Below are 26,650 nucleotides of genomic sequence, written 5' to 3' on the forward strand. Positions count from 1 at the left end.
GGATGAGGTTCTAGAGATTTTCGTGAAATGGAATAAATTGGTGGAGACTCAAATTGGCAGAAAGATCAAAGTATTACGGTCTAATAATGAGGGTGAATATACTTCTGATCCATTCTTGCAAGTATACCAGAACGAGGGTATTAAAAGACATTTCACGGTGAGACATACTCCGCAACATAATGGTGTGGCTGAGCGTATGAATCGTACTTTACTGGAGAAGGTACGGTGTATGTTATCTAATGCTGGTTTAGATAAAAAGTTTTGGGCTGAAGCTGTGAGCTACGCAAGTCACTTGATAAACCGGTTGCCTTCTGCTGCAATTAGAGGCAAAACTCCTATGGAAATGTGGTCTGGAAAGCATGCACAAAACTATGATTCCCTTCGTATATTCGGGTGTCCAACTTATTATCATGTCAAATATGGTAAATTGGATCATCGTGCTAGAAAAGCTATCTTTATGGGATTCAAATGTGGAGTAAAGGGCTTCAAGCTTTGGGATCTCGAAGATAAAAAGTTTGTGTGTAGTAGAGATGTCACGTTTGATGAAGCTTCAATGATAAAAGCTTCAAGGATGAAAGCTTCAAGTTCTCAGCAAATGGAGAACAAGACCAAATAGGTATTGTAGAGGGTGGAGTTTGATGCAACTTCATATGTACCAGTTAGTTCTACATCAAAGAAGGGTTCAACTATAGAGGTGATACCTAGAGTTGAAGAATAAGTTGTTTCTTCTGATGTCCCACAAAATGAAGAAACAATTGATGATGTAGATAATGATGATTTTATAGCAACATGGAGGCCAAGAAGAGAGATAAGAAAACTCGGATGGCTTACTAAAGATATGGTGGTAGCCTATGCACTTTCAGTTATTGATGATGACATCTCCAATACTTTCGGTGAAGCATTACGCAGCAGTGAAAGTGATTAGTGAAAGTTAGCCATGGAAGAAGAGATGAAATCTCTCAATCAAAACCAGATTTAGGAACTTGTAAAGTTACCAAAAAAGAAAAGGGCTATTGGCAATAAATGGGTCTACACCAAGAAGCAAGGATCTCCGAATCAATCAACTCCTCGATACAAGGCAAGACTCGTGGCAAAATATTTTGCTCAAAAGGAATATATTGACTACAATGAAGTTTTCTCTCCAGTTATAAAGTATGCTTCCATTCATATCCTACTTGCCTTAGTTGCAGAATATGAGTCAGAGTTGACTCAATTGGATGTTAAGACGGCGTTCTTACATGCAGATTTGGAAGAAGAAATCTATATGATTCAGCCTTGTGGTTTCAGAGTTGCTGGAAAAGAGAATCATGTCTGTAGGTTGATTAAATCTTTGTACGGATTGAAGCAATCGCCAAGGCAGTGGTACAAAAGATTTGATCAATTTATATAAGGGCAGAAATTCACCAGAAGTGGACACGATCATTGTGTTTACTTTAGAAGACTACTAGATAGAGCTTTCATGTATTTGTTACTCTATGTTGACGATATGCTTATAGCTTCGAAGAATAAAGATGAGATCGAAAGATTAAAGAAGCAACTGGCTTCTGAGTTCGAGATGAAATACTTGGGTGATGTACAGAGAATACTTGGGCGGGAGATTCGTAAAGACAAAAAGAATGGGAGCGTATGGTTGACTCAAAAGTCTTATTTGAAGAAAGTGTTAGAAAGATTCGGTATAGATGACAAAACAAAACCGGTATGTACACCTCTAACTCCTCATTTCAAATTAAGCTCTTTTTCATGTCCTATATCTCAAGAAAAACGCGATTACATGACTCATGTTTCATATGCTAGTGTCGTGGGTAGTCTTATGTATGTTATGGTATGCATAAGGCCTGATATATCTCTAGCAGTGAGCATGGTTAGTAGATACATGCACAATCCGGGTAAAAATCAATGGCTTACAGTAAAGTGGATTCTCCGATATCTGTATGGGATAGTTGATGTTGGGTTATTGTTCAAGAAGGATTGTGGTCAACAATGTGTTGGGTATTGTGATTCTGATTTTGCTGGAGACTTTGACAAGCGAAGATCAACAATGGGCTACGTATTGACATTGGGTGGAGGTCCGGTTAGCTGGAGGTCGATTTTGCAATCGACAATTGCTCTGTCCACTACGGAAGCAGAGTATATGGCAGCAACTGAAACTGTAAAAGAAGCTATCTGGTTGAAAGGCTTGTTAGGTGATTTGAGAGTAATCTAGGAGAACATTGCGGTCTTTTGTGATAATCAAAGTGCGATATTCCTTGCGAAGAATCAAACATATCACTGTTGACGAGTGTCAATCCCACGAGGAGGTGGATTTTAATTGTGTGTAGAATTAATTTTCTAAATGGGTGGTTAGATTTGTGGTGAAAATGATTTGGATTATCCTAAAATTGGAATTAAAATGGCGAGAATAATTTGAAGAGAATTCTATTGAAATGACGTACTTGGGTATCTGGATCTGTATCAACATGCACCATAGGCTAAATATTCCTTATTAATGCCAATTAAATCATGAGGGGAGAATCCACACCTCATGAACCACACTCTAATCAATATGGTGCAAATGGCTTATCGTACCAAATAATAATAACCTTGTATTAGGAAGCCGGTGAAATCAAGGCGGTACTAAACAAGATTGTTATTATTTGTCGATAAGAAGTCAAAACATCCACAAAAACTAGAGGGGAAGAGAAAATAAATTTACCAAATAAAGCCCATAACACATGTTGAGACTTCACCTTCAACCCAAGCTTGAAAGAAAATTAGTTACTCATAATTGAACTAGGGGTAAAATAGAAATTTATTAAAATACGTAGAAAATATAAGATGGAGAAGGAATTACAGAAAATAGATCCCAAAAATGGATTCAGAGCTATTAAATTAGGGGGAAGACCCTCTTTTTATAGATACATTGAGTAAATCATGGCCATCAGATTAAAAACAGTTTGGACGCTCAGGATTACGCCATGTCATTAGTCAACAGTACGCGGCTTGACCACACAGTTTGAACAATAACACGATTTGACCCGGCTTGAACAGTAACGCGGTTTGGTTGAAAATAATCATGTGTAATGCATATATCGTACGAGCAATTTTTTATCCACTAACATGTTGCCACGTCACCAATCAACAATGCATAAGAATTTTAGTCCAACAGGATCGGTCAATGCCACGTCATCGATCCGTCTATATGAACAGTGCGTGAACAGTAACGTAGACAGTATCGTACATGTGAACAGTGCCATTTTTCCTTTTATGCTCTCCCTAAGGTTTTCGACCGTCCTGAGTTCAAAAGTGATGTTCGTTTTACCGTCTGAACTCTCGTTCATTGTGAAATGACCATGATGCCCCTAAAATACTTAATTAAAATAAAACACACATAATTAAATTACAAGATTCTTAAATACATAAAAGTAAGGGTTGTTAGTAAGACTTGAAATGTAAAATGACGATTTTTTCCTTTATAAATATGCATTTTCTAACACTCAACAATCACGCTCGGACGAAGCACATAGATGTGAAAATCATTATGTGAGAGATACTATCGAGAGCGGTGTTGTGTTGTTGAGAAAGATCGATACCAAAGATAATCCATCAGATATGTTGACGAAGGTAGTTTCTGGAGTTAAATTTCAACATTATCCTTCGATTGTGTTCAGATATGTCTTTCGGGAATTTTGAATTACAGTTGGCTTGATCCTAAATTTTGGGTACGTAGGCAGTCACAGAGATGCAGCCACTTTGAGGATGAAAATCCTTTGGTAAGTCGGCTCAAATTTGGACAAATTTTTGCCGAGGTGGAGAATTGTTGAAAAGTTGACAAAACTTAGTGACAAATTGGCCAAAGTTGGCACCGACCTTGGAAATTTAACACATGCATGTGGCTAAGCAATCAAAGCTTGAAAAGTTGGCACAAACCCTTAGAAATTTGGATGAAGCATGTGGTTGGAATTGTGGAAATTGAAGCCAAAGGAGTTGGTGAAGCATGTGACAATTTGACAAATTCACAACAACTTTGACAATTTCGTAAATTGTTGGTGAAGGCCGAATTTGTAATAGTGCAAAATACTTCCTATAAATAGAGGAAGTTTTTCATTTGTTAAGCATCCCAAAATTGTTAAGCTTATAAGTTTCTAAGTTTTGAGAGAATTGAGAGAAGTGTATCTAGGGAATTTATCTTTCCTACAGAGTGTGAGAGTACTAGGTATATTTGGGTTTCTGGGAAGTGAGATTCGTTACTCAAATATTGTACTCTATTAATTGTTAAATAAACAATTATTCTTTCTTGCCTCCGTGGATGTAGGTTTAACTACCGAACCACGTAATTCTTGTGTCCTTTATTTTTCTATAATTATTTGGTGTGCTTGATTCCGCATTCTGCGCACAACACACAAAACTTTCCCCAACTTTCATACAAAAACCTGAGATCCAGTGGAGATAGTTGGCAGTTTTCTTGATTCACAATTTGCAGGAATTTTGGGATTTTGGGGACCAATAGTACTGGGCATTGTCACACCTCTTATTCCACTAATGGGGTTCCTTTTATAGATAAAATGGAACCCTTCGTTTGGTCTGTGTTTTTGCCTTGCTTATTAATCAATGCTGGCAAAGGAGTAAATTTATTTTCAATAAGTTTCTCAGGTTTCTTGACAGTATAGTTCCTCATATGGATAGATACCTCTATGAAAATTTTTGCCATCATAATTCGTTCACTTTATTACAAATACCCTTTTCCGATGCCATTTCTCTTGGCCTCTTTTTGAACTGTCGAGGAATCTATGATATTCGAAATTTCAGCCGGGCCAATCAGCGTTAGGTACTGTTTATTTTACCAAAAACCCAGACAAGCCATTCACCATGCAAGCAAAAAATTTTAATTTTGACATCATTGTTGAAGTCCGCTAGAGTTTTCTACGACACTTCAAGAAGATATGTTGTTGCATAAACTTTTAAATAGTGCATATGTAGTAAGTGAGAATCCTTTAGTCCACAAGAGTTGGTGGTTCTAAGGTGATTTAGAATGTTTGTATAAAACTCTGTGTCGATACATGCCGCCAATAGCGGCCAATTGTCAAAGGGTGATAGTTTTGCGCAGCAAGTTCCCGTGCGGCACTTGAGCGACCTTAGCGTGTGAGTCGCCAAGTAAGCCTAGATTACTCCCTAAACAAGCCAAGCACACACACTTGGAGAAAATGTTAAGGGAAGTAAGAGTGGAATGGTCAAAGATGATTGTATTACACTTTGAATAATTACAAGAGTGTTTGTACAAGAGAGCTTGAGAGCTAGTGTGCTAGGTGTGTTGTGTGGGTGTGTTGGTGGTTGTGAGAATGATGGGTGCTCACCCATATTTATAGGGGGTGGAATGCCTAATTCTAGAGAATTCTATTACAAGTGGCAAAACACTAAGGGACCCAAGTGGTGAGTCCTAGAAAGTTCTAGTGAATGGATAATATGTAGAGAGTTCTAGACCTTTGGGCCTTGGTGGGGGTTTTGCTAAGTGCACCCCAGCTAGTTAGTTGTCTTGGTGGCCCAATTTCTAAGTTAACCCCCACTTCTAAGGGTATCCACCTTGAGTGCCAAGCGAGCCCGTGACACAATGCTCCTTGAAGTCCTACATATAGACCTCTATATTCTAAGTCTAGAGAAGTATATTGGCCGCTCCTTGCCTTTTGTGATCTCACGTCGATTAGATTAACGGCCATCACTAATTGATATCATCCTCAATGCATTTCACTAATTGATATCATCCTTATTCAATTTTCGGAGTTATGTAATATTTTTTCCTCCTTATAAATAGAGCAGTACGTTAATGGTGGTTATATTGGTTTTATCTATCTTTCCTTGTTTCTACTTGTTGCCACAGCTACATCTATGGGAAAATGATCAAAATCCCTCATGTTTCAGTAAATCAATCATTTGCTCCTTATGTTTTAAAATTCATCATCAAAAAATCTTCAACCATTGATCAAGTTTTCAAAAAAAGATTTTGTAACATTTAATTTTTTGTATCTTTTATTATTTTGCTTAGACGTATGTGGTAAAATTGATTATCCGTTCATGAAAATTTTTATGGCTAAAATAGTAAAATATACATAAAATTTGAAACTCTACAAAAAGTTTTCTAATGATAAAACAATTTGAGGGATTTTAAAACAGGAGAGAAAAATGATTAATTTGACAAACAATTGAGCTTTGATTATTTTTGCCCTTCATCTATTTGTTGACAATCCATACATTAAAGTAACCCGTCATTTCAGCACAAATCCTGGGCTTTGAATCACCATTTCTTCCACAACTGAAGCTTGTTGTTGCATCACCATAACTGATGCATTGCTCTTAAAATCTGAAGAAGCTAGTATATCGCCAACCACTCCCAATTCTTGACTTTCACTCCATTCTACTAATCCCGACAACACCGGCGAACAATAATCATGTGTTCTTCCGGTCAATATGAGTTCAAAATCATTGCCAATAGAATTAATCACATGAAATGTTTCTGATCCTTCTTTCACACTATGCTTAATGTACCTGACATTTTTGCTGTCCATGGTACTCATCCTCAAACCACTAATTAAGTTCAAATCGTTCTTTTCTTCAATCAAATCCTTAGTAGCATGGTTCACAGCAAAGAATCGGATGATTGTAAGCATAGCGTTTTGATCACCTGTCATGCGAGCACCATATGCTAGAGCCTCGCGATCATCGGGACCTCCTAAAAAAATCACGCAAACATTTATCGCCGATCTATGGGTGAAAATGTGTCTAGAGTTCATAAATTCTCGACGATCAAATAGAATTCCTACCGAGCACGGAGCCATTTTGAGTACCTTTTTCGTTATCTTTTTGATAACATAACTATTGGTTTTTTGAAATGGGATAATCACCAGGGATGTGCACTTCTCAAATGTCATTGAACAAATATCTTCGTGCATTGAATCATAGGGAGCAGTGGCTGTGAAGCATTGCAGTGAAAGGGAGCCACTACTTTGTTGTTCAAATTGGCGAAATGCATTAAGGATGAAATCAATTTTCGTTGGTTTAGAAGAAGATGGCATTTTGTCTAATCGATGTGAGATCACTAAAGGCAAAGAGTGGCCAACGTACTCTTCTAGGTTCAAAACATGGAGCTCCATTGGGCGTTGAGGAAAAATGGAGGCTCCAAGGACGTTAATAATGGTTGCAACATTGTTTTCTTCATAGATACACGCAAGAATGCGAAGCTCGGCATCATGTCTGGTGTGTTGTATTGTGCGTCTTTTGTAGGCTACATATCTTCTCGAAGTGTCATAAAAAACTCTAAGTAACGGTAAAGCAATAGCAGACTTCAACATTGCTGTCATGACCATTACGCCATAGCTCTCATCTGACAGCATCTGCATTTACATTATCAAAATTTAGATACTATATATATATATATATATATATATCTAGAGAGAGAGAGAGAGAGTCATTTGTCTAAATTTTTAACAAAATATGATCGTGTAATTAAACAGTACCTTACGTCGATTGCTACGGCTAAAGATTTGTATATCATAGATGCCTCGACAATTCAAAAGGAGGCCAAGGGAAAGAGCATCCATAAAGGGCATTTTATAATAGAGTGAAGGAATTATAATGGCAAAAAGTTTTACAGTAGTAGCAACCCATATGAGGAATTCTACTATCAAGAAACCAGTGAGTGTAGTCGAAAACAAATTAACTCCTTTGCCAGAATTGATTAAAAAGCAAGGCAAGAACACTGACCAAACAAAGGCTTCCATTTTGTCTGTTAAAAGGGATCCCATTGGTGGAATTAAAGGCGTGATAACCCCTAAAATTATTGGTCCCCAAAACCCTATAAGTCCCATGGATTCTGAAACAAAATAACTGCAAACGACCATGATATTCAAGGCTATTACATGTTCATTCTTCAAGCGTTTTCCCTCAGGAGTTTGCCTCATCATCCAAACCATGACAGGACGGATGATAAAAACAATGAATATAACAATCAGCATGAAGCTCATGAGATTTAAAAGGTTTATACTTCCAATACCCGCTTCTTGAATATCACTCAGGACTACAAGAACTGTTCCTAATGTCATGTTCAATAGGGTATTTGTCAAGGAAGAAGACAAAGCAAGGCGGCCTAGCTCTGAGTTTAGGAGCTTCATATCTGTCAAAATTTCCAAGATTCCGTAGAAGGATATTGTTGATTCTAGTCCTGTAACCATTTGGACGGACTCTCCAAGCTCTCCATCCAATGGATCGAATTGGTTTACTATCACGGTCGATAATGATGTTACTATCAATGGAAGCAAATAAGATCCAATGCCGATAACAATTCCCAGTCTTCCAGATTTTGTCATAATACTTAAGTCGGCTCTTACGCTAGTCACGAACGTTATGTAAATAAGACCAAAAGATTCGAAGACGCTAATCACCAATTGGGTCTTCGGTGTGAATATTTTTTTGCTCACCTTTTCATTGTGTCCAAGAAACGAGGGGCCTAACGCAATTCCTGCCTGTCAAAAAAAAATCCCAAACTAATGATCATTGTATGTAATGCGAATGAGATTCATTAATATTGTACTTGCAATGACTCTATTATCAATTAAATGTCGTGTAAAAATAATAATAAACAAAAAAACACACTTAAATGCACTATATTTTATTCTGTAATGTATGTATCAAAAGTTTTTCTTTTAATTCTGATTAAAACAATTGTGCAATGTTCTCATTTTACCAACGTCTTTTTAGAAAGGGTTAGAGGTTTGCATTTAAAAAATGTGCAGATGAACTAAAAATTTTCATATCCCATGCATTCCAATGCATCCCATCATAGGATTATATATGAAGATGATAGATATCGAGGTATAAGTGAGAGATATTTGTAAGAACTTACCAGCATCTGTGAAACAAAAGTAACCTGCACCCCTAAAGGCTGGAGAAGTAAATGAAAAAATCCTGTTAATAAAGAAACTAAAGAAATTGGAAACAGCACATATACGTGATCAGATATTTTTTCTGTCGAACCCGTTAATCTCAGCTTCGCATCCGGTTCGCAAAACCAAGTAACATTCTTGGAAGTCATTTCTAATTTGCCAGTGCATGAGAAGCAAACAAAATCTTAACAAAATTTTATAAAGCAGAAGCGAAAAAGAAGTAATAACCAAAATTTAAAAAAAAAAAGAAAAGAAAAGAAAGATAAAAGTATGGTTCTTGAACAATTAGAGAGGGGCTAGAGAGAAAATCACGGAGTGGTCGGTAATTAATCTAGCTATTTAAATGATTTGATTTAAGATATTGAATTTGTCCTTTGGCTGCATTGTGTGTTGATCAGTGTACGAATGGAGAATGTACAATTTTGGTTTTGTAACTTCCATGAACCTCAGATGATGAATTGATGAAGAAAATAAAAATTTAGGATTTATAATAAATGGGTGTGTAGAGTATTTTTGTTTTTAAGTTGAAGTAATTATGTTCTTTTAAATAATTTCATGAAAGGGTATTTTTGTAATAAAATATATTTTAAAACAAAGAGTGTTCAAAGTTTATTTCTTTTAGAGTGTAAATAACTTTATCCTAATAATAATTATTCTATATAACTATTTTTAGTACTGGAAGATCGATTAGAAGTTAGAATAATCCAATTAATTCCTAAAAATGAAAATAAAAAACCCAAGTAATTCCAACCACGTTTGTCATTTTGTTTGTTTGGTTCTTTTTTTTTTAAATCATTGCACAAGGTTATTTATTTGCTTAATTAGGGTAAAGATGTGTCTAATAGTGAATTTAGTTCATAAAATGGAAATTCCTCCACATAGGATCAAACAATTAAGTTTATAGGATCGAACACTTAAGTTAAATCCATACGCTCACATAAGTCTCGGCTGGAGTTTTGGTTTTACATTTAACTAAATTTACGCCAATATAATCCACACATAATGAGCCAAAGGACAAATTCAATATCTTAAATCAAATTATCTAGATAGGTAGATTAATTTCCGACCACTCCGTGATTTTCTTTCTAGCTCCTCTTTAATTTGTTCAAGAACCATAATTTTCTCTTTTCTTTTCTTTTCCTTTTTTGTTTATTTTAGTTACTACGTTTTATTTACCCTCTTCTGCTTTACAAAGTTTTGTTTGTTTCTCATGCTATGGGTAACCTGGCAAATTTGAAACGACTCCCAAGAATGTTTATTGGTTTTGTGAACCAACCGCGAAGCTAAGATTAACGGGTTCGAGAGGAAAAATATCTCATCATGCCAATGTGATGTTTCTGATTTCTTTAGTTTCTTTGTTTTTTTTTTCAATAATGGACTCTAAAAGAGCTAAAGCACCTGGAGTGGGCAACCCCAGAAACATCATTATTAAGTGTGTTTCTTTAGTTTCTTTATTGACATGAATCTTTCACTTACTTCTCCAGCCTTTAGGGGTGCCGGTTACTCACAGATGCTAGTAAGTTCTTACAAATATCTCTCGCTTATACTTCAGTATCTATCGTCTACATTATCATATGATAGGATGGGGAATGCATGGTATATTTTAGTTCATCAGCATATTTTTTGAAATATAAACCTCCTGACCCTTTCTACAAAGTCTATTTTTTTCTTTTTATTTAATTATCTACAAATACGTCATTGGAAATACACCCCACAATCAAAGCCCGACGGAAGTCCAAACAAATTTATAATTGTAGTACAATGTAGTAAAAAAAAAAAAAATTAACTCTTGCCTGACACGTCAATATGTTTCAGACATGCATGATAAACTTAATTATTTGATAAGTGAATAGCACTTTGACTATCGCAATACACATTAATGTGATCCTGTACTGGTCATAAGTTTTTAAGTAAGCCTTATAACCAAATAGCCTCTTTAATAGCCTCTATAATTGTCATGTACTCAACTTTTGTTGTTGATAGAGCAATTGCAGATTGTAATGTAGATTTCTAACTTACTAGCCCTCCGGTGAGAGTAAATATATAACTAATAGTTAACCGTCGGTTGTCTAAATTACCAACATAGTCAAAATCAACATATCCAATCACATCTTGACTATGTGAATCATCCTACTTAAACAGAAAACCAACATCTACGGTCTTTTGAAGGTAGCGGAGAATCCATTTCACAGCTTGCCAATGCCTTTCACCAGGATTGTGCATATACTTACTCACTATACTAACTGCTTGTCAAATGTTAGGCATTATACACACTATTGCACACATCAAGTTACCGACTGCATTTGAATAAAAAAACTTGTAACATATATTCTTGTTCCACATTTGTCGAATGAGACAATTTTGCAGAAATCTTGAAATGACAAACCAATGAGATGCTCACAGGTCTTGTATGCAAACTATTGTAGCACTTTCTTCAGATATTGCTTTTAAGACAAGATAACTCTGCCATGAGCCCTATCGATGCATATCTCTATGTCAAGAATCTTTTTAACTTCCCCCAGATCTCTCATCTTAAATTCTTAATTAAGTTGAATATTCAACTTTTCAATCTCATCTTTATTCTTAGAAGCTATTAGCATGTCATCAACATACAAGGGTAAGAATATGAAAGATCTATCTTGTAGCTTGCAAAAATACACGCAATATTCAAATTTGTTTCCCATGTACTCATGAGTCATGCCCTTTTATGAATCGATCAAATTGCTCATACCACTGTCTCGGAGATTGTTTCAATCCATAAAAGGACTTTGTCAGTTTACAAACCCAATTTTCTTTCCCAACAACCTTGAATCCTTCTAGTTGAGTCATGTAAATTTCCTCTTCTAAATCACCATATAAGAATGCAATTTTTACATCAAGTTGAGCTAGTTAAAGATCAAATTATGCTAGCCCAAATTGTGCAACCATAGCCAGCAAAATTTGAATAGAAAAATGCTTCACAACTAGAGAAAATATTTTATTATAGTTTATTCTTTCTTTATGATCGAACCCTTTGCTACTAATCTAGCTTTGTATCAAATTTCATTCTTATGAGGAAACCTTTCCTTCTTTGCATATACCTAATCACACCCAATTGTTTTCTTTTTCTTGGGCAATGTAACTAACTCCCAAGTTTTATTCTTATGAAAAGACTGCATTTTGTCATCAATTGCTCAGTTCTATTGTACACTTTGAGGGTTACTTATTGTTTCTCTATAAGTGGAAAGAGCGTCATTATCTATAATTGGAATAGGCCACTATATCAACATAACGATCAGGCTTACAAATTTCTCCTCACAACCTTCTATATGCAATTGAATCAAGTTCTTGTGAAGGTCCTTAGGTTCGATGCTCTTTTTCATTTAACTGATTATTCTTTTCACAACTGATTATTTCTACAGTACAACTAACAACAATTATTTTAAAAACTATAACATTACCAAATTGATCGATGGCCTATCATGGGATCCCAAATAATGCAAAAATAATTGCAAAAGACAAACTAAGATGCTCTACTTTGGGCTCGATCCAACCACAAGATAAGTGTTTTTGATAATTTTCTCAATAAATTTTACCGATCAACGGAGCTTATTTATACTTTAAAACGTAACCAACTACTCTAAGATGATAAGTCAACGAATCCAAACATACCAAATCAACTAGAAACTCATGGCAACATGTTCAACGAATCCAAACATACAAAATCAACTAGAAACTCACGTGGCAACATGTTCAGTGATTGACAAGACGGTCATGGCCAAAGATCACTACCCAAGATATTCAACAATTCTAAATCAAAGTGATTGAGTCTTTCCATATGTAAATATCTCTACAATTAAGGCATACAATTTAGTTGCCTTTTACAATATACCATATGCATGTATAAATACCTTACGTATTATTCAATAAGAATCATCCAGTGAATATAATTCAAAATCACAAGTTTCTTCATGGTATCAGAGCCTATGGCTTCATCTTCATCCTCTCAATCCCAGCCCAAACTCTCAATTCAATCATTCCACCAATGCTCTAGTCTTATTTCCATTAAGCTAACCTCAAACAATTATCTTATCCGGAAATCCCAAGTACTTCCACTTGTAAGGAGTCTTGGATTAGAGCACCATGTAATAACCGATGCCTCATTTCCATCAACTGTCAATATCGACGATGGAAAGAAAGTCCCTAATCCTGAATTTTTGCAATGGCAAAATAATGATGGATTGCTTATGACTTGGCTTAGGGGAATGATGTCTGAAGAAGTCTTGAGTATGGTAACTGGTGGCCTCACTGCTCGAGAAGTGTGGCTTACTGCAACCAAAGAACAAGAATCTTGGTTGAAGGATAGTTTCTATTCACTGAAAAATGGGTCCCTCAAACTCGAAGATCTTATAAAAAAGTTCAAGAATATTTGTGATCAACTTGCTGCGATTGGGAAACCTATTGTCGACGAAGACCAAGTCTTTCAACTAGCTCGTTCTCTTGGCCCTCAATATGCTGATTTTAAGACAGCAATGCTGACCAAACCTCCTTATCCTAATATGAAGCCTTTTGTCTTAGCCTTACAAAATCATGAGCAAACTGTTGTTGCCCAGAGGGAAGTAAATAAGTCTGCTCAAATGAATCATAATGAAGCATTCTTTGGAGTTTGGACAGCGGGGGCGATGAGGCAAGAATCAACGTGGTGGTAGATACAACAATTTTCACGGACGTGGTAATGGTGGAGGAAGAGGAAATGTGAACAATCAAAATAAGTTGAATTCTCAGCCTCCACCAAAACAAAACAAAGTAACGAACCAACAAGAACAATAAAAAGAAATAATTTGTCAAATTTGTGGCAAAAAGAACCATTCGGCTGTTAATTGTTGGTATCACTATGATTACTCTGATGAAGAGGACACACCCAAGGCGCTTGCAGCCATGAATCTCCAAGATGGAAACGACCCTAAATTCTATGCAGATTCGGGTGCAACCTCTCATATGACAAATAACAAAGGTAATATTGACAAACCAGTTCCCTACGAAGGTAATGATAAAATATTTGTGGGAAATGGTCAAGGTCTTCATATTACACATGTTGGTAATGCATCTCTAAATACTGATTATGGGAAATTGAAACTAAATAATGTGTTGGTTGTCCCTCAATTAAAGAAAATTTTATTATCTGTTGGACAACTTATTAAGGATAATAAATGTTCTTTTGAGTTTAACTCTGATGGCTTTGTTGTTAAGAATCAGGAGAAGGAGGTCCTAGCAAGGGGGCTTAAAAAGGGCAACCTATATGCCTTAGAAGAAAATAAAGAATTAACATTTGCTACAATAAGAGGAGATGCTACCAATTCAGACGTTTGGCATAAACGACTTGGCCATCCAAGTCCCAAGGTTCTACATGTCTTAATAAGAGAAAGGAAAATCGATGTATCCCAATGGATAAAGAAGTCATCATTATGCATTTCTTGTCAGTTAGAGAATATTGTAAACTTCGTTTTTCTCCTATTAATAATAAAACAACAGTTTTTCCATTAGAAAAAATTCATTGTGATTTGTGGGGCCCAGCACCCGTAGCTACTAATCAAAATTATCGTTTTTATGCATTATTTATTGATGATTTCTAAAGATTCTCTTGGATTTTTCCTTTAAAAAGAAAGTCTAACTTCTTTGATTGTTTTATTAAATTTCAGAAATAGGTAGAGAATCAGATTGAAAGGACAATTAAAATATTTCAATATGACGGTGGAGGCGAATTTTCCTCTACTGTATTTGTTAATCATCTTGCGCAATGCGGTATTACAAGACATATATCATGCCCTCACACGCCTCAGCAAAACGGTGTTGCTGAAAGAAAACATCGTCATATAGTGGAGACAGCCTTAACCATTATGTTTAACGCTTCAATTCATTTGTCTTTGTGAACTGAAATTTTTTTGGCTTCAATATATTTAATTAATAGGACACCATTGTCTACACTTAGTTTTAAGAGTTCCTATGAGGTTCTATTTTTATGTACTCCTGATTATAGCGGCATTAGAATTCTAGGGTGTCGGTGCTTTCCTTGTTTACGAGATTATAAAAAACACAAATTTGATGTAAAATATTTCCCTTGTGTTTTTATTGGATATAGCCCCTTGCATAAAGGATATATGTGCTTAAATCCTCAGACTAAACGTGTTTATATTTCTAGGCACGTAATTTTTATGAATCGATTTTCCCATTTGCTGACAATAATTCATTAATATCTCCTATAGAGGAAACGGGACATATAGTGGAGTTTCCATCATGTGATGAGTGGCTAGAATTGACTTCGGCTGCCCTAATTTCATAAGACACAAAATCCAACCATACCACTTATCATGCTCATGCTCAAAAGGAATGCTTGGGCATATCAAATCCGCATGCAATACCTTCTCAAATTCAAATGCCACTTGCACAAGTTGCTGTCCCACGTCTTTCCACACTAATTTGCGGTTCTCCTGTGACACTGTCTTCCACTCAACCACAAAATGTTCCAGTTACTGCTCCAATTGACAACCTCAACGACAATCAGATAAATGCGTCCGTTCCATGCAAACATGAGACTCTTCAACTGCTGCCTGCAGAAGAAGAAGAAAACTCTACTCGTGAGATACACCAGAGACAAAATGCTCTTAATCCTCCAGATATCTCTCAAAATTTAGTTGTTGATCTCTCTGGATATCCACATCAAGTAAGCCAGCAAGAAAAAATCACCATTGAACATGCTACTAACATTCATCCTATGGTGACTAGACAAAAGGCTCGAGCTAAATCTCATCTTGCACTTCTCTTTGCTGCCACTACCACCAATGAACCTAAGACTCTTAAAGCTACTCTAAAACACCAACACTGGGTTACTGCCATGCAAGAGGAACATGGTCTCTTGTGCCAAAATCAAACATGATCTCTTGTGCCAAGACCTCCAGATACAAATGTGGTCGAGTCCAAGTGGGTTTACAAGATTCAACAGTCGGGAGGACGTTTGCCAGCCAATTGCTAAGTTACATTATCCCTAGATTGAAAGGCTTTTTTTTTTTTTTTTTTGGTAGTGACTCGATTCCAACTTTCAAATTAGGCCTATTAGGATATTGCCTTTCGTGTCATGACTTGATTCTAATTTAGACATGTTAAGATATATATTGTTTGTTTTGGGTTTAAGCCCTCACAATTTTATTTTTAGGATCCTCACTGTTTTATTCTACTGATTACCCCAAAATATATAATGTCAAATAAGACATAAAATATTCATTATTTTTGTAAGATATTACATATATTTTTGTGTCGTAACTCAAGTTCTTACTTAGACCTATTAAGATATTGTCTACTTTGAGTTTGGGTCTTTATGATTATTTTCAAGGTGTTTGTATACTCCAAAATATAAATTGTCAATTAAGATATGAAGTACACATTATTTATATTAAACTTTACTATATCGAAGTGATGTGAGATAGTACAATATTTGTAGAAATTTTCTTTTCTTTTTGATAAAAAATCCAAACTATCAAAGTAACCACAATAGGTGAAATTGGTTAAGTCCGACATTCTTTCTTTCCTTTTTTTTTTTATATAGTTTCATCTAGTAGGGTGGATTTAATATTGTTTTTGCTAATTTTGGCACAAAAGAAAAAAATATGTGATTACAATACTAATCCTCTAAAATTGACTAGTGGTATTTGAGCTTTTGGTTGACATTTGAGAGAGACATTTAAAGACCCTTAAGTGACACAAATTTAAGCACAAATAAAACAAGATGCAAATTGTAATCACCACTCTTCTTCACAGATCTGGTGGGGTGTGCGGGGGCTTGTGATTTTTTTTTAAATCTTATAAATTAGTTCTGTTCTTGCATTTTCTTTTTCTTTTTTATTTTTAGTTTTACAATACAAATTTATTAATATGTACAATCAAATATGTCAAGACCTCAAGGAATATTAACTATGCGGTAGCACAACTATAATATGAAATCTATTACATAACAAATTTATTTACAATATGAAATCTACCAAAACCTCCTATATTAGCTTCATCATAAAATAACCTTTACATGTGAACCCATGACATGCGGTATAGAAGAAAATGCTCTCTCACAAATGTATATTCGTGCGGGCTTAATTAAGGAGGTTTAATGTAGATTGAATGTTGTGTTTGACATATTCAAGTTAATATATAAAATTAGGAAAAGCTCTTTTATCTAGAAGATCCCACGTAAGATTGAATAGACAAACGAACTTAGTTTTTATCCAATATTCATGAAAAAAAGAAAAAAGAAAAAAGAAAAAAAATCATTAAATCTAAAGAATAAATAAATGTACATTAAAAAAATTTGTTGAAGAGTAAAGAAAAGCCAAGTGTAATAGTTTTAAAAAATTCAAATTTGAAGGCACGTTTTTTGGTTAAAGTAGTGAAAGCCATGAAATGATTAATTTATTAATTAACTATTGAAACCATCCTAATTAAAACAATCTATATCATCACATCAATAAAGCTTTTAATTTCTTTGTCGGTGTAGAAAATTTGGACCAACTAAGGTAGCGTTTAATTTTTGGATTGGATTGGGAATCCTGGGGAGTGGGAATCCTAGGATTGGGAGTGTGGAGTGGGAGTGGGAGTAGGTTGTTTACTTACACTAGAATGGAAGCATGGAATGGAGACCAGAATCCAATTTATGTGTTTACTTTGTCTTGGATTGGGAGTAAATAGTTTCAAATTACAATTTTATCCTTATTTAAAGAATTATAATTTTTAATTACAAAACTAATAAAAAATATATTTAATGAATAATATTTATTTTATTATATTTGTAAATTTATTATAATTATTAATATTCTTAATTATGAACAATAAATTATTAATTGTAATTTTAATATAAAATGAAATGTTATTTTATTTTATTTAATATAATTATATTAAATTTATTATTATATAAAATAATAATATAATATTATTTAGTACAAAATTAATATTTTCTTAGAATAAAATATTTATTATTATTATTAAATAAATATAGTACTATTATTTTTAAAATAAATATAATAATATTATATTTATTAATTCTCTATTAATATAATAATATTATTTTAAAATAATTTTAACTTAAAATCAATGTAAATTATTATTTAGTTAAATATAATATTATTATTTAAATAAATATAATATTATTTATTTTATTTATTAATTATAAAACATAAAATTAAAAAAAAAAGGTAGAAATGGGAGAGGTGGGAGTGAATTCCCACTCCCACCTCCCCCAATGAGAGTCCCACTCCTACTCCCCACTCCAAAAATGGGTGAGGCCCACGGAGTGGGACTCCCAATCCCTCTCCATTTTAAGTAAGTAAACGCTGGAGTAGGAGGAATCCACACTCCTCACTCCCACTCCAACAAGTAAACACAACATAAATGCACAGAATTCGTTGTATTTGCAATAGAAAAATGAATTAGTTAATCAATGGGATTCTATGGACTGAATTTGAATGTCAAAATCAAAAGGTCCCCAGCAACACCTCTGGATGTGTGTGTTTCGATAATTTTTGGATATAAAGTAATGGGGCCGAGATCAATCAAAAGATAAAATAAATAAATTGTCTTTAAAAAAATTTTAAATTGAAGGGTCCCCTCAGCATTAAATTTGCTCAATAATTTCTCACACTAATTTTCAATAATTAAATACACCACAACAATAATACAAACTCTAAGAAGCCTCTAAAATCAGCTAAGGCACGTCACGTGATACATGCTAGCACACGACAAACATCTTAAATAGCACTGCATTTCTAAATAATAATTATTATTATTACGATAATAATAATAATAATAATAGTTAATAAATAGAAAGTGTTCGGAAGAGCAGACCAGAAATCAGAAGCAGCAATTCTGCTTCTGCTTCCGCTGCAACAATCAGCACTTTAGCAATAAGGCAGCGGATTCGTATAAAGCTGTCCGTGCATGCTGCTTCTATTTTTGTTCCATTTACTTGTTTTTTCTTTACCATTCTGAATGGGCAGCGCTTATGTTACATTTAAGGCAAGTAACAGACCGATAAAATGGATCGTTCGATTCGTCAATTTTCAGATCGAACGACTGTTAAGGAATTTAACACAAAATAAGGTTCCGGTAGAGGTGGTAAATAATTATTATAACAAAGGATGGGCAACTTGTCAAAACGGTTCTGGGAATAAGGCAGTTAAGGGGTTATTCGGTAATGAAATTCATAAGAGGGAAAAGAAGAGTTATGCAAGGGTAGTCTGTGTATGCGTAAAATTCAAGAGGGTATGCAGTACAATAATTAGGTTTTCAAAAGAGGGGAAAATAAGAGTACCACCAAATGAAATTGTGAATATACTTGTTCAATTTTGCAGATTCACAAATCGGCGAAACCAAAAGAATTGCTGCACCCCAAAACCGAACGTAGAGGCGCCTGAAAGTCACTAAAAATGCTAAAATTTGAAACCTCATCTTGTGAAATTGTCTTCACCAATTAATTTCCTACACATCATTAACTGTTATGGGTGATTCGTTTTTATTTTAACACCTTTATTTGGAAAAGTAGCAGAATCGATCCTGTCAAAAGCCAGAGTGAAGAGCGCGCTTAGTAATGGGAATATGAATTATGAAAGGATTAAATTGATCTGTTTCTTTCTGTGAAAAGGGGAAAAAGAGTTGTAGATGGAAAGAAATTACAGGGCAGAGAGAAGTAGGTTTCTGTGAAAATTGCGTCAATGTATTAATAGGTGAACCGGATTTAAACCAGATCATTCATCGTGAAGAGAAGAAAGCGGAGGCTGAAAACAGTGCAGACAATAACAAAAAGGAGACAATTAATTACAGTTTTAGTTCGTACTTGTAAGTATTATTCTGGTATTTGCTCCAAACAATATATTGGAGGTTATTGTTAATTGATATGATGCCAGTGCTTGCATTTGTACTGAAGTGATAGGTTAATGGATATATGAGAACAGGTATCAGATTATAAATTTGTATTGTAATTGGGAAATTTAATTGATGGGTACAACTGATATTTGGAATCTAGTCATTTAAGGTTGAACAAAGTGCACGTGCCAAGATGTTCGAGAGGAAGTACCTTGCTCAGGGCAAGAGGTCGAACTAGAAGGATCATGGCGGTAGAAAGTAGGCATATTATATTATTTATAATTCTGTCAACTAAGCTGTTGCAATGGGAAAAAGAGTGATGAAACATTTGCAAATGCTTGTACGAGTTTATCTTAATTCAACATTATTGAATTTTGGTTTCTTATGCTGATATGTTATATGTTCAGCTAATTAGACTATTCATATATTGTGAATTCCAGTGAATAAGTCAAGGATGATAAAGTTACAGTAGTTCGACCATGTTTATAGCTTGATAAATCGGCAACACGATCAACATCATTTATGATACGTACATAACGACCATCCTTTAGACTTTCCTTATATTGGTCCGAAGCAATTGAAAGCCATAGAAATTAAGCTGAATATAGTGATAAATACATAAATTTATTAACGCAAAAAATTTAACATATATATTCCTTTTATGACAGCAGTCATCTACCCAAAATAAGAGATCATATTAAATCAACATATTTCAGTTGTTCCTTAAAGAGATATACCTATATAAAACTTGATAGGCGTGGTGACAATAGAGGATACAAATAAAATAACAATTAAACAAGTGTGAAAATATCATGGGTCTTCGCATGATACCCCAGCAAGACAATCTGAGGTCCATCTACAAACTTCGAAGCATTATGCTTCATTTCAATCTTTCCTTGCTGTATGAATAACGACCACCTTATACCCGTCAAAGAATGTTCATCATCGCCTTACAACTTGGTATCCTTTCCAGCAACTGTCGCCATTTTATTGTTTATATTCACTTCAATAGTTCGCTCTCATGTGCACAGGATTGATTGAACCTGGAAATATAAAAAAACAAATGGAACAACTCATTCTTCTTATTTCAAAAAGCACTAGTAGCTTGATAAGATAACTTTCTTTTACCCGGTTCATTGTTTTTAGTTCCAGCAGACTACTTTCTTCTCAAGCGTCACAAATCCATTTGTCTAGCTTAAATTTTAAATGCCATTCCTGCAGATTCTTTTGTGTGTTTTCCATTTATAGCAGTCTTTTCCATTTATAAAACCTGAGGACAATTGTGCAAGTATGTTAAACATAAGGACAAAATTAAAAACACATACTCCTTCGTCCATGAATTGTAACATAATCATGCTATATGATGACAGTACCCGTTATATATAATCCTAACTATATGCTCATGCCATAAAAACAGAACGTTCTGTTAAGTCATTCTCTAAAGACTTTGAAACTTAAAGCACCTGCTCAACTATTCATTCCACTTATAATATTCTCACTTCATCGATAACAAATCATACGATGTTAATAATGAAATTACATGAAAATAGTTGAACTCTGAAACATGAATTTGTAAACCGATTAACATGTTTAAAATTAGCCAACTAGTATTTGCTTATGCCATTCAGACATTTCATCAAACACTTGATGCATATGGCCTATTTAAGAATTTGAAGCAAGATATAACTATGAGGATACTAATCGATAAACCAATCAATGATATTACAAACATTTCATCACTCCCAAAAAAAAAAAAATTATAAGTTGAATAACGAAAAAAATTGTGAAATTTACGAAACCCTCCCTCACCTCTGAAACTGCAGCTCCCCGTCATTTCTCTATGTAGTAGTAACAGACAACTCTGAAAGAATTTCTTTATTTTTTTTCCCTTTTTCTCAGCCTTGGTTCAATAATTTTCATAATAAAAATGTATGAATAGTGGCATATGACGTTTCAGAGAGGAGATGTTGCTTCCTTCAAAAAAATGGTTAATGAGATTTTGGCTTATGAACTTTTAAAACCCACTTAAAAATTTTTCAATTTCAATTTTTCTTTTTCTTTTCAAAATTTTCACTAATACGTGCCTAATCATCAACCGGCTATTATGAGGAATGCATAGGATTGGGTTTACCGTTGACACATCTTGCAACTGATTACCAACCGGTTTCAACATTTTGTTCTACTGCCCTTATCGCCACGTGCTGCTCTTACGTGAGTCAAATGGTCACGTCACAACTGTTACTTACACCAAATGTAACGTAAGCTTACCCGAATGAATGATTATAATTAATAAAACTTGAGCTTCCTTTAAATTTTTATATTAATAATTATTTACGAGTTTATTGAATTACGATAGCGAGTGATCGGGATTGGGACCCACTGAATGCTTTTTTGGTTCAAATATCGAGATAAATCCCCAGCCGTCAGATATCTGATCTTGGATTTTGTCGGTTCCCAAAGACAAAAGAACAGGCAATTGTCCGTTGAGTTGGATAAGATAACTTCTGACGAATGAGTGTGTATTTACGAAAAAGTAACGAGCAATTTGCAGAAAAGAGAAAGAAAAAAGAAGAAGAAGAAGAGAAAAGAAAAAAGAAACAGATTAGAGATAAAAATAAATAAAAAAAATGAAAGAGGACAAAAATTGTAACTATTATTATTATTAAAAGTAATGTTCTTAATAATAATAATTATAATCATAATTATATAATAAAAATAATGAGAATAATACATTAAAGGGTATTATTATAATTTATAATAATTTATTCTGATTTTAAAATAAAAATATTAATAAAGTTTATTCTAATTTCGGGACCTGTCTACCTTACAGATTCTGTATGTAACGGACTGTGAGTTGACAAGAAGAGAGATGGATGCGTGACACGTGGACGGCGGATGGACCGGGAGATAATATCTGGAACCGGCCATTCCGGTTTTCTTCCGGTGACAAACTGAACTCCTCCCGGTTGCTGACCGGTAACCCGTCACTGAAATTGGTTAAAAAAACATTACGCTTGCCGTGTAGGGAATTATTATTCAGACTGGTGCATATAGCAAGCGAGGTGACGATGCATCTCCAGCAACAGCATGGTGTAAAAAACCCCTCCAAAATTAATTATCACTTTGGATCCACGGTGTGTGCTGCAGTTTAAGCTTGAGCAAGAGGTGAAAATGCGGCCAATATATCTACTCCAGGGGCACTGATGTCTGGCTGAAATGATTTTTGAGCATCAGATCAGTAGAATTCATTATCGTATTTACATAGGTGACAACGCAAAGTTTTAAAATAATGTATACCTTCAAGATTTCTGGTACAATTGCATTTGGCCCGCGTAAAGAAAAGCCAACGACAACAGGGGCATCAAAATCCTTAACTGCTTCAGTTTTTAATATTTCTGCTACAGGCGTTCTATAATCCAGATAGAAAGAGTGATTTAATTATTGGAAAAAAATAAAATGAAATAATAAGGATATAAAATATAAACTTTGTAGATTCCTTGTAGGAAATAAGGATGCTGAAGCTATCCTGGGTTACGGCCACTGCTGGCAATGAAACAACAAAGCAAACTTTGTCGAATTCGTTGTTTAACAAGACTGATCCGGCAGCACCAGCTTTGCGAACCTCAGGATAGTTTTTAAATGATAGACATATAACAATCTTTCCCTTAACTAAGCTACCGTTAACGCACCCTGGATTACACTCCCTGAAATTGAACAAAATTTCCAAATTATTGTGTTTTTGTACGAGGAAGAAAAAGATTTGAAATGAAACATTAAGAAGAAAAAGATTCGCAATGAAACATTATGAATAACGTACTGAGAGGAAAGTTCTTGACATGATTCAGAAATTTCTTTCCCTTATACCAGCGGAAATCTTCTTCCTTTCATAGCGAAAGAATTAATTGAATATCCCTGGAGTATAGAGATAGTTAGAATGCTTATAGAAAGTTTGGATGCATATAGAATTTGAAATACAAGAACTTTGATTCTTACAGATATTGCCTTTCCATTTCCAAGAGCAACTTTATCAACAAATAGGCGATCTGTAGTACTAGCCGCTACTGACATCAACCACGGAGCTACGCTAGCTGTCAAACCTGGACCACTATTGCCAGCTGAATTTAAGGTCAGGACTCCTTTTGCCATCGCATGAAAAGCACCAATTGAAATGGCGTCCTCGCTAAAGTCACGCGTCTTTTGTTACTCCACATCCGGTTGCACATAAACCATTAAAGCCGGTTTCCCATGCTTTGGGTTATTTTTTAGCATTATTTTTCTGACCGTTCCCAACCATCCATCTTTCTCTATCCACATTCAAAGATTGAGATTGCAAGTCCGTTACATACAGAATCTGTAAGGTAGACAGGTCCCTAATTTCGATTCTTACAGTTAACCTCATTCTCATTCTAATACATTTCAATTACAGACTAGTGAATGCATGATTACAAGAGTGAATGGATAAAATTTATCAATCACTGCTGCTTAAAAAATCTGTACAACTTAATTTTCTTGATAACTTCTCTAAATGATTACAAGTGAATTAAATGAAAAAATATGTAAATTACCCGTTATGTACGTTTAAGCTTTGAAATTGTATCTAGTGCTTTTTATCCTCTTTTACCATAACTGAAGCCTGCTGTTGTATCACCATAACTGAAGCCTTGCTATGAAAATCTGAGGAAACCAAAAAATCATCACCAATAACGCCCAAATCCTCAACCTCGTTCCATTCTGATAGTCCTATCAATACTTGCGAATTATTATCATGTCTTCTTCCAGCTAATATGAGATCAAAGTCATCAGCAATGGCATGAAGCATATATGCTGCCGTATCAGCTCCTTCTTTTACACTTCTCTTTATGTACTTAACATTCTTGTTGTCAATATTATTCCTTCTGAACTCACTAATCATGTTTGAATCCTGCTTTTCCTCCACGAAATCATTACAAGATTAAACAAAAAGAAGATGGCTCCATTGATCGCTTTAAAGCACGGCTTGTAGCTAAAGGGTTCACCCAAATTCCTGGAGTTGATTTCGCTGAAACTTTCAGTCATGTGGTCAAACACACCATTATTCGCCTTGTGCTTGCTCTCGCTGTTCGTTCTTGTTGGGTCCTGAAACAATTAGATGTTCGCAATGCCTTTCTACATGGACACTTTAAAAGAGGATGTCTACATGGAGCAACCTCCTGGTTTCATTGACTCATCCAAGCTGTCATATGTGTGTAAACTTCACAAGTCACTCTATGGACTTAAACAAGCCCCACGCGCTTGGTTTGAATGCCTTTCTCAAGCTCTTCTTGATTTAGGCTTCAAATGCAGTAAAGCGGATACATCACTCTTTACATTACATAAGCCTAACATTACTATTTTCATTTTTAACATTACTATTTCATTTTAATATATGTTGATGACGTTATTATTACAGGAAACAATTCAACTGTCATTCAGGATATTATTACCACTCTTGGCTCTCAATTTGCTCTTAAAGATCTCGGAAAATTAAGTTATTTCCTTGGCATTGAAATTAAAGATTTTAACAAGGGTATATTTTTGTCTCAGGCTAAATACACAACGGATCTCCTTGCAAAGGCCAAGATGGAAAATTGTACCCCCATTTCCACGCCAATGGCAGTAAAGGAAGTAATCTCGCCAACTAATCGTGAACCAGTCAATCCAACGGAATATAGAACCCTTGTTGGTAGTCTTCAATACTTGACATTCTCTCGTCCTGACATTACACATGCAGTCAACCGTGTCTGTCAACATTTCCAAAACCCTACCAAGGCTGATCTCAGGGCTATTAAGCGAATACTACGTTATCTCAAAGGAACTCTTGATTTTGGCTTGCGGTATCTTTCACAAAGTTCCAATCATGTGTATGCATTCTCTGACTCTGATTGGGCTGGTTGTACGGAGACCAGGCGCAGCACGACCAGATATTGTGTTTACTGGGGTGCAAAACTGCAAATTGTGTCTCCTGGAGTTCAAAAAAGCAAACCACTGTTGCTCGCTCTAGCGCTGAAGCTGAGTACCGTTCTATTGCCTTTGCTGCTGCTGAGCTCACATGGATCACATTTCTCCTTCATGACCTTGGTATTCCTATTCATCAACCTCCTACACTTCTATGTGATAATCTGAGTGCTGTTTACTTGACCAAGAATCCTGCCTTTCATGCTCGTACCAAGCATATAGAGCTTGATTTTCATTTCGTTCGGGAAAAGGTCAGCCAAGGATTACTCATCACCACTCATATTTCTTCTGCCAAGCAAGTTGCCGATATTTTTACCAAGCCATTGCCTAAAGCTATGTTCTCTGGTTTTCGCTACAAGCTGGGCATTCATTCTATGGCCATTCCCAGCTTGAGGGGGGCTGATAAGTCAACGAATCCAAACATATCAAATCAATCATAAACTTGTATGGCAACATGTTCAACGAATCCAAACATACCAAATCAACCAGAAACTCATGTGGCAACATGTTCAGCGATTGACAAGACGGTCATGGCCAAAGATCACTACCCAAGATATTCAACGATTCTAAATCAAAGTGATTGAGTCTTTCCATATGTAAATATCTCTACAATTAAGGCATACAATTTAGTTGCCTTTTACAATATACCATATGCATGTATAAATACCTTACGTATTATTCAATAAGAATCATCCAGTGAATATAATTCAAAATCACGAGTTTCTTCATAAGATACAGCCGAAAGTGAAGGCAAATACAAAGCTAAATAAGATAATATAAATGCAACAACTTAGCTACAAATCCGATCAACTAAGCAACAATATATAACTTAAAGAACAACTAAAGCTATAAATCCTCCAACGCCTAGTTGACGTGGCCGACTGCTCCAG

At 35.0% G+C, this 26,650-nt stretch overlaps 1 protein-coding gene and 3 long non-coding RNA genes across 5 annotated transcripts; 1 reads left to right on the top strand and 3 right to left on the bottom strand.

Moving 5' to 3' along the window:
• Positions 1-6,236: 6,236 nt before the first annotated feature.
• LOC102619317 (cation/H(+) antiporter 26-like) lies at positions 6,237-8,333 on the bottom strand. The gene is made up of 2 exons (XM_052443792.1): positions 7,485-8,333; positions 6,237-7,361 (listed from the first exon to the last, which is right to left on the bottom strand). Exons 1-2 carry the CDS (start codon positions 8,331-8,333, stop codon positions 6,237-6,239), a joined length of 1,974 nt encoding a protein of 657 aa, XP_052299752.1.
• A 12,059-nt stretch (positions 8,334-20,392) lies between these two features.
• On the bottom strand, positions 20,393-21,925 carry LOC102607160 (uncharacterized). Of its 2 annotated transcripts, XR_370988.4 has the most exons (3): positions 21,597-21,857; positions 20,916-21,057; positions 20,393-20,830 (listed from the first exon to the last, which is right to left on the bottom strand). It is a non-coding gene; the product is annotated as an uncharacterized LOC102607160 (long non-coding RNA). The 2 variants fall into 2 exon arrangements; XR_003065839.2 differs by having other exon boundaries at positions 20,393-21,057; positions 21,597-21,925.
• A 393-nt stretch (positions 21,926-22,318) lies between these two features.
• Positions 22,319-23,154, top strand: LOC127903025 (uncharacterized). Its single transcript, XR_008055780.1, has 2 exons — positions 22,319-22,730; positions 22,813-23,154. It is a non-coding gene; the product is annotated as an uncharacterized LOC127903025 (long non-coding RNA).
• Positions 23,155-23,277: 123 nt separating this feature from the next.
• Positions 23,278-23,918, bottom strand: LOC127903024 (uncharacterized). Its single transcript, XR_008055779.1, has 3 exons — positions 23,781-23,918; positions 23,605-23,699; positions 23,278-23,491 (listed from the first exon to the last, which is right to left on the bottom strand). It is a non-coding gene; the product is annotated as an uncharacterized LOC127903024 (long non-coding RNA).
• Between the last annotated feature and the right edge of the window lie 2,732 nt (positions 23,919-26,650).

This window comes from Citrus sinensis, chromosome 6, assembly GCF_022201045.2.
Source record: "Citrus sinensis cultivar Valencia sweet orange chromosome 6, DVS_A1.0, whole genome shotgun sequence".
In the NCBI taxonomy this organism is placed as follows: domain Eukaryota; kingdom Viridiplantae; phylum Streptophyta; class Magnoliopsida; order Sapindales; family Rutaceae; genus Citrus; species Citrus sinensis.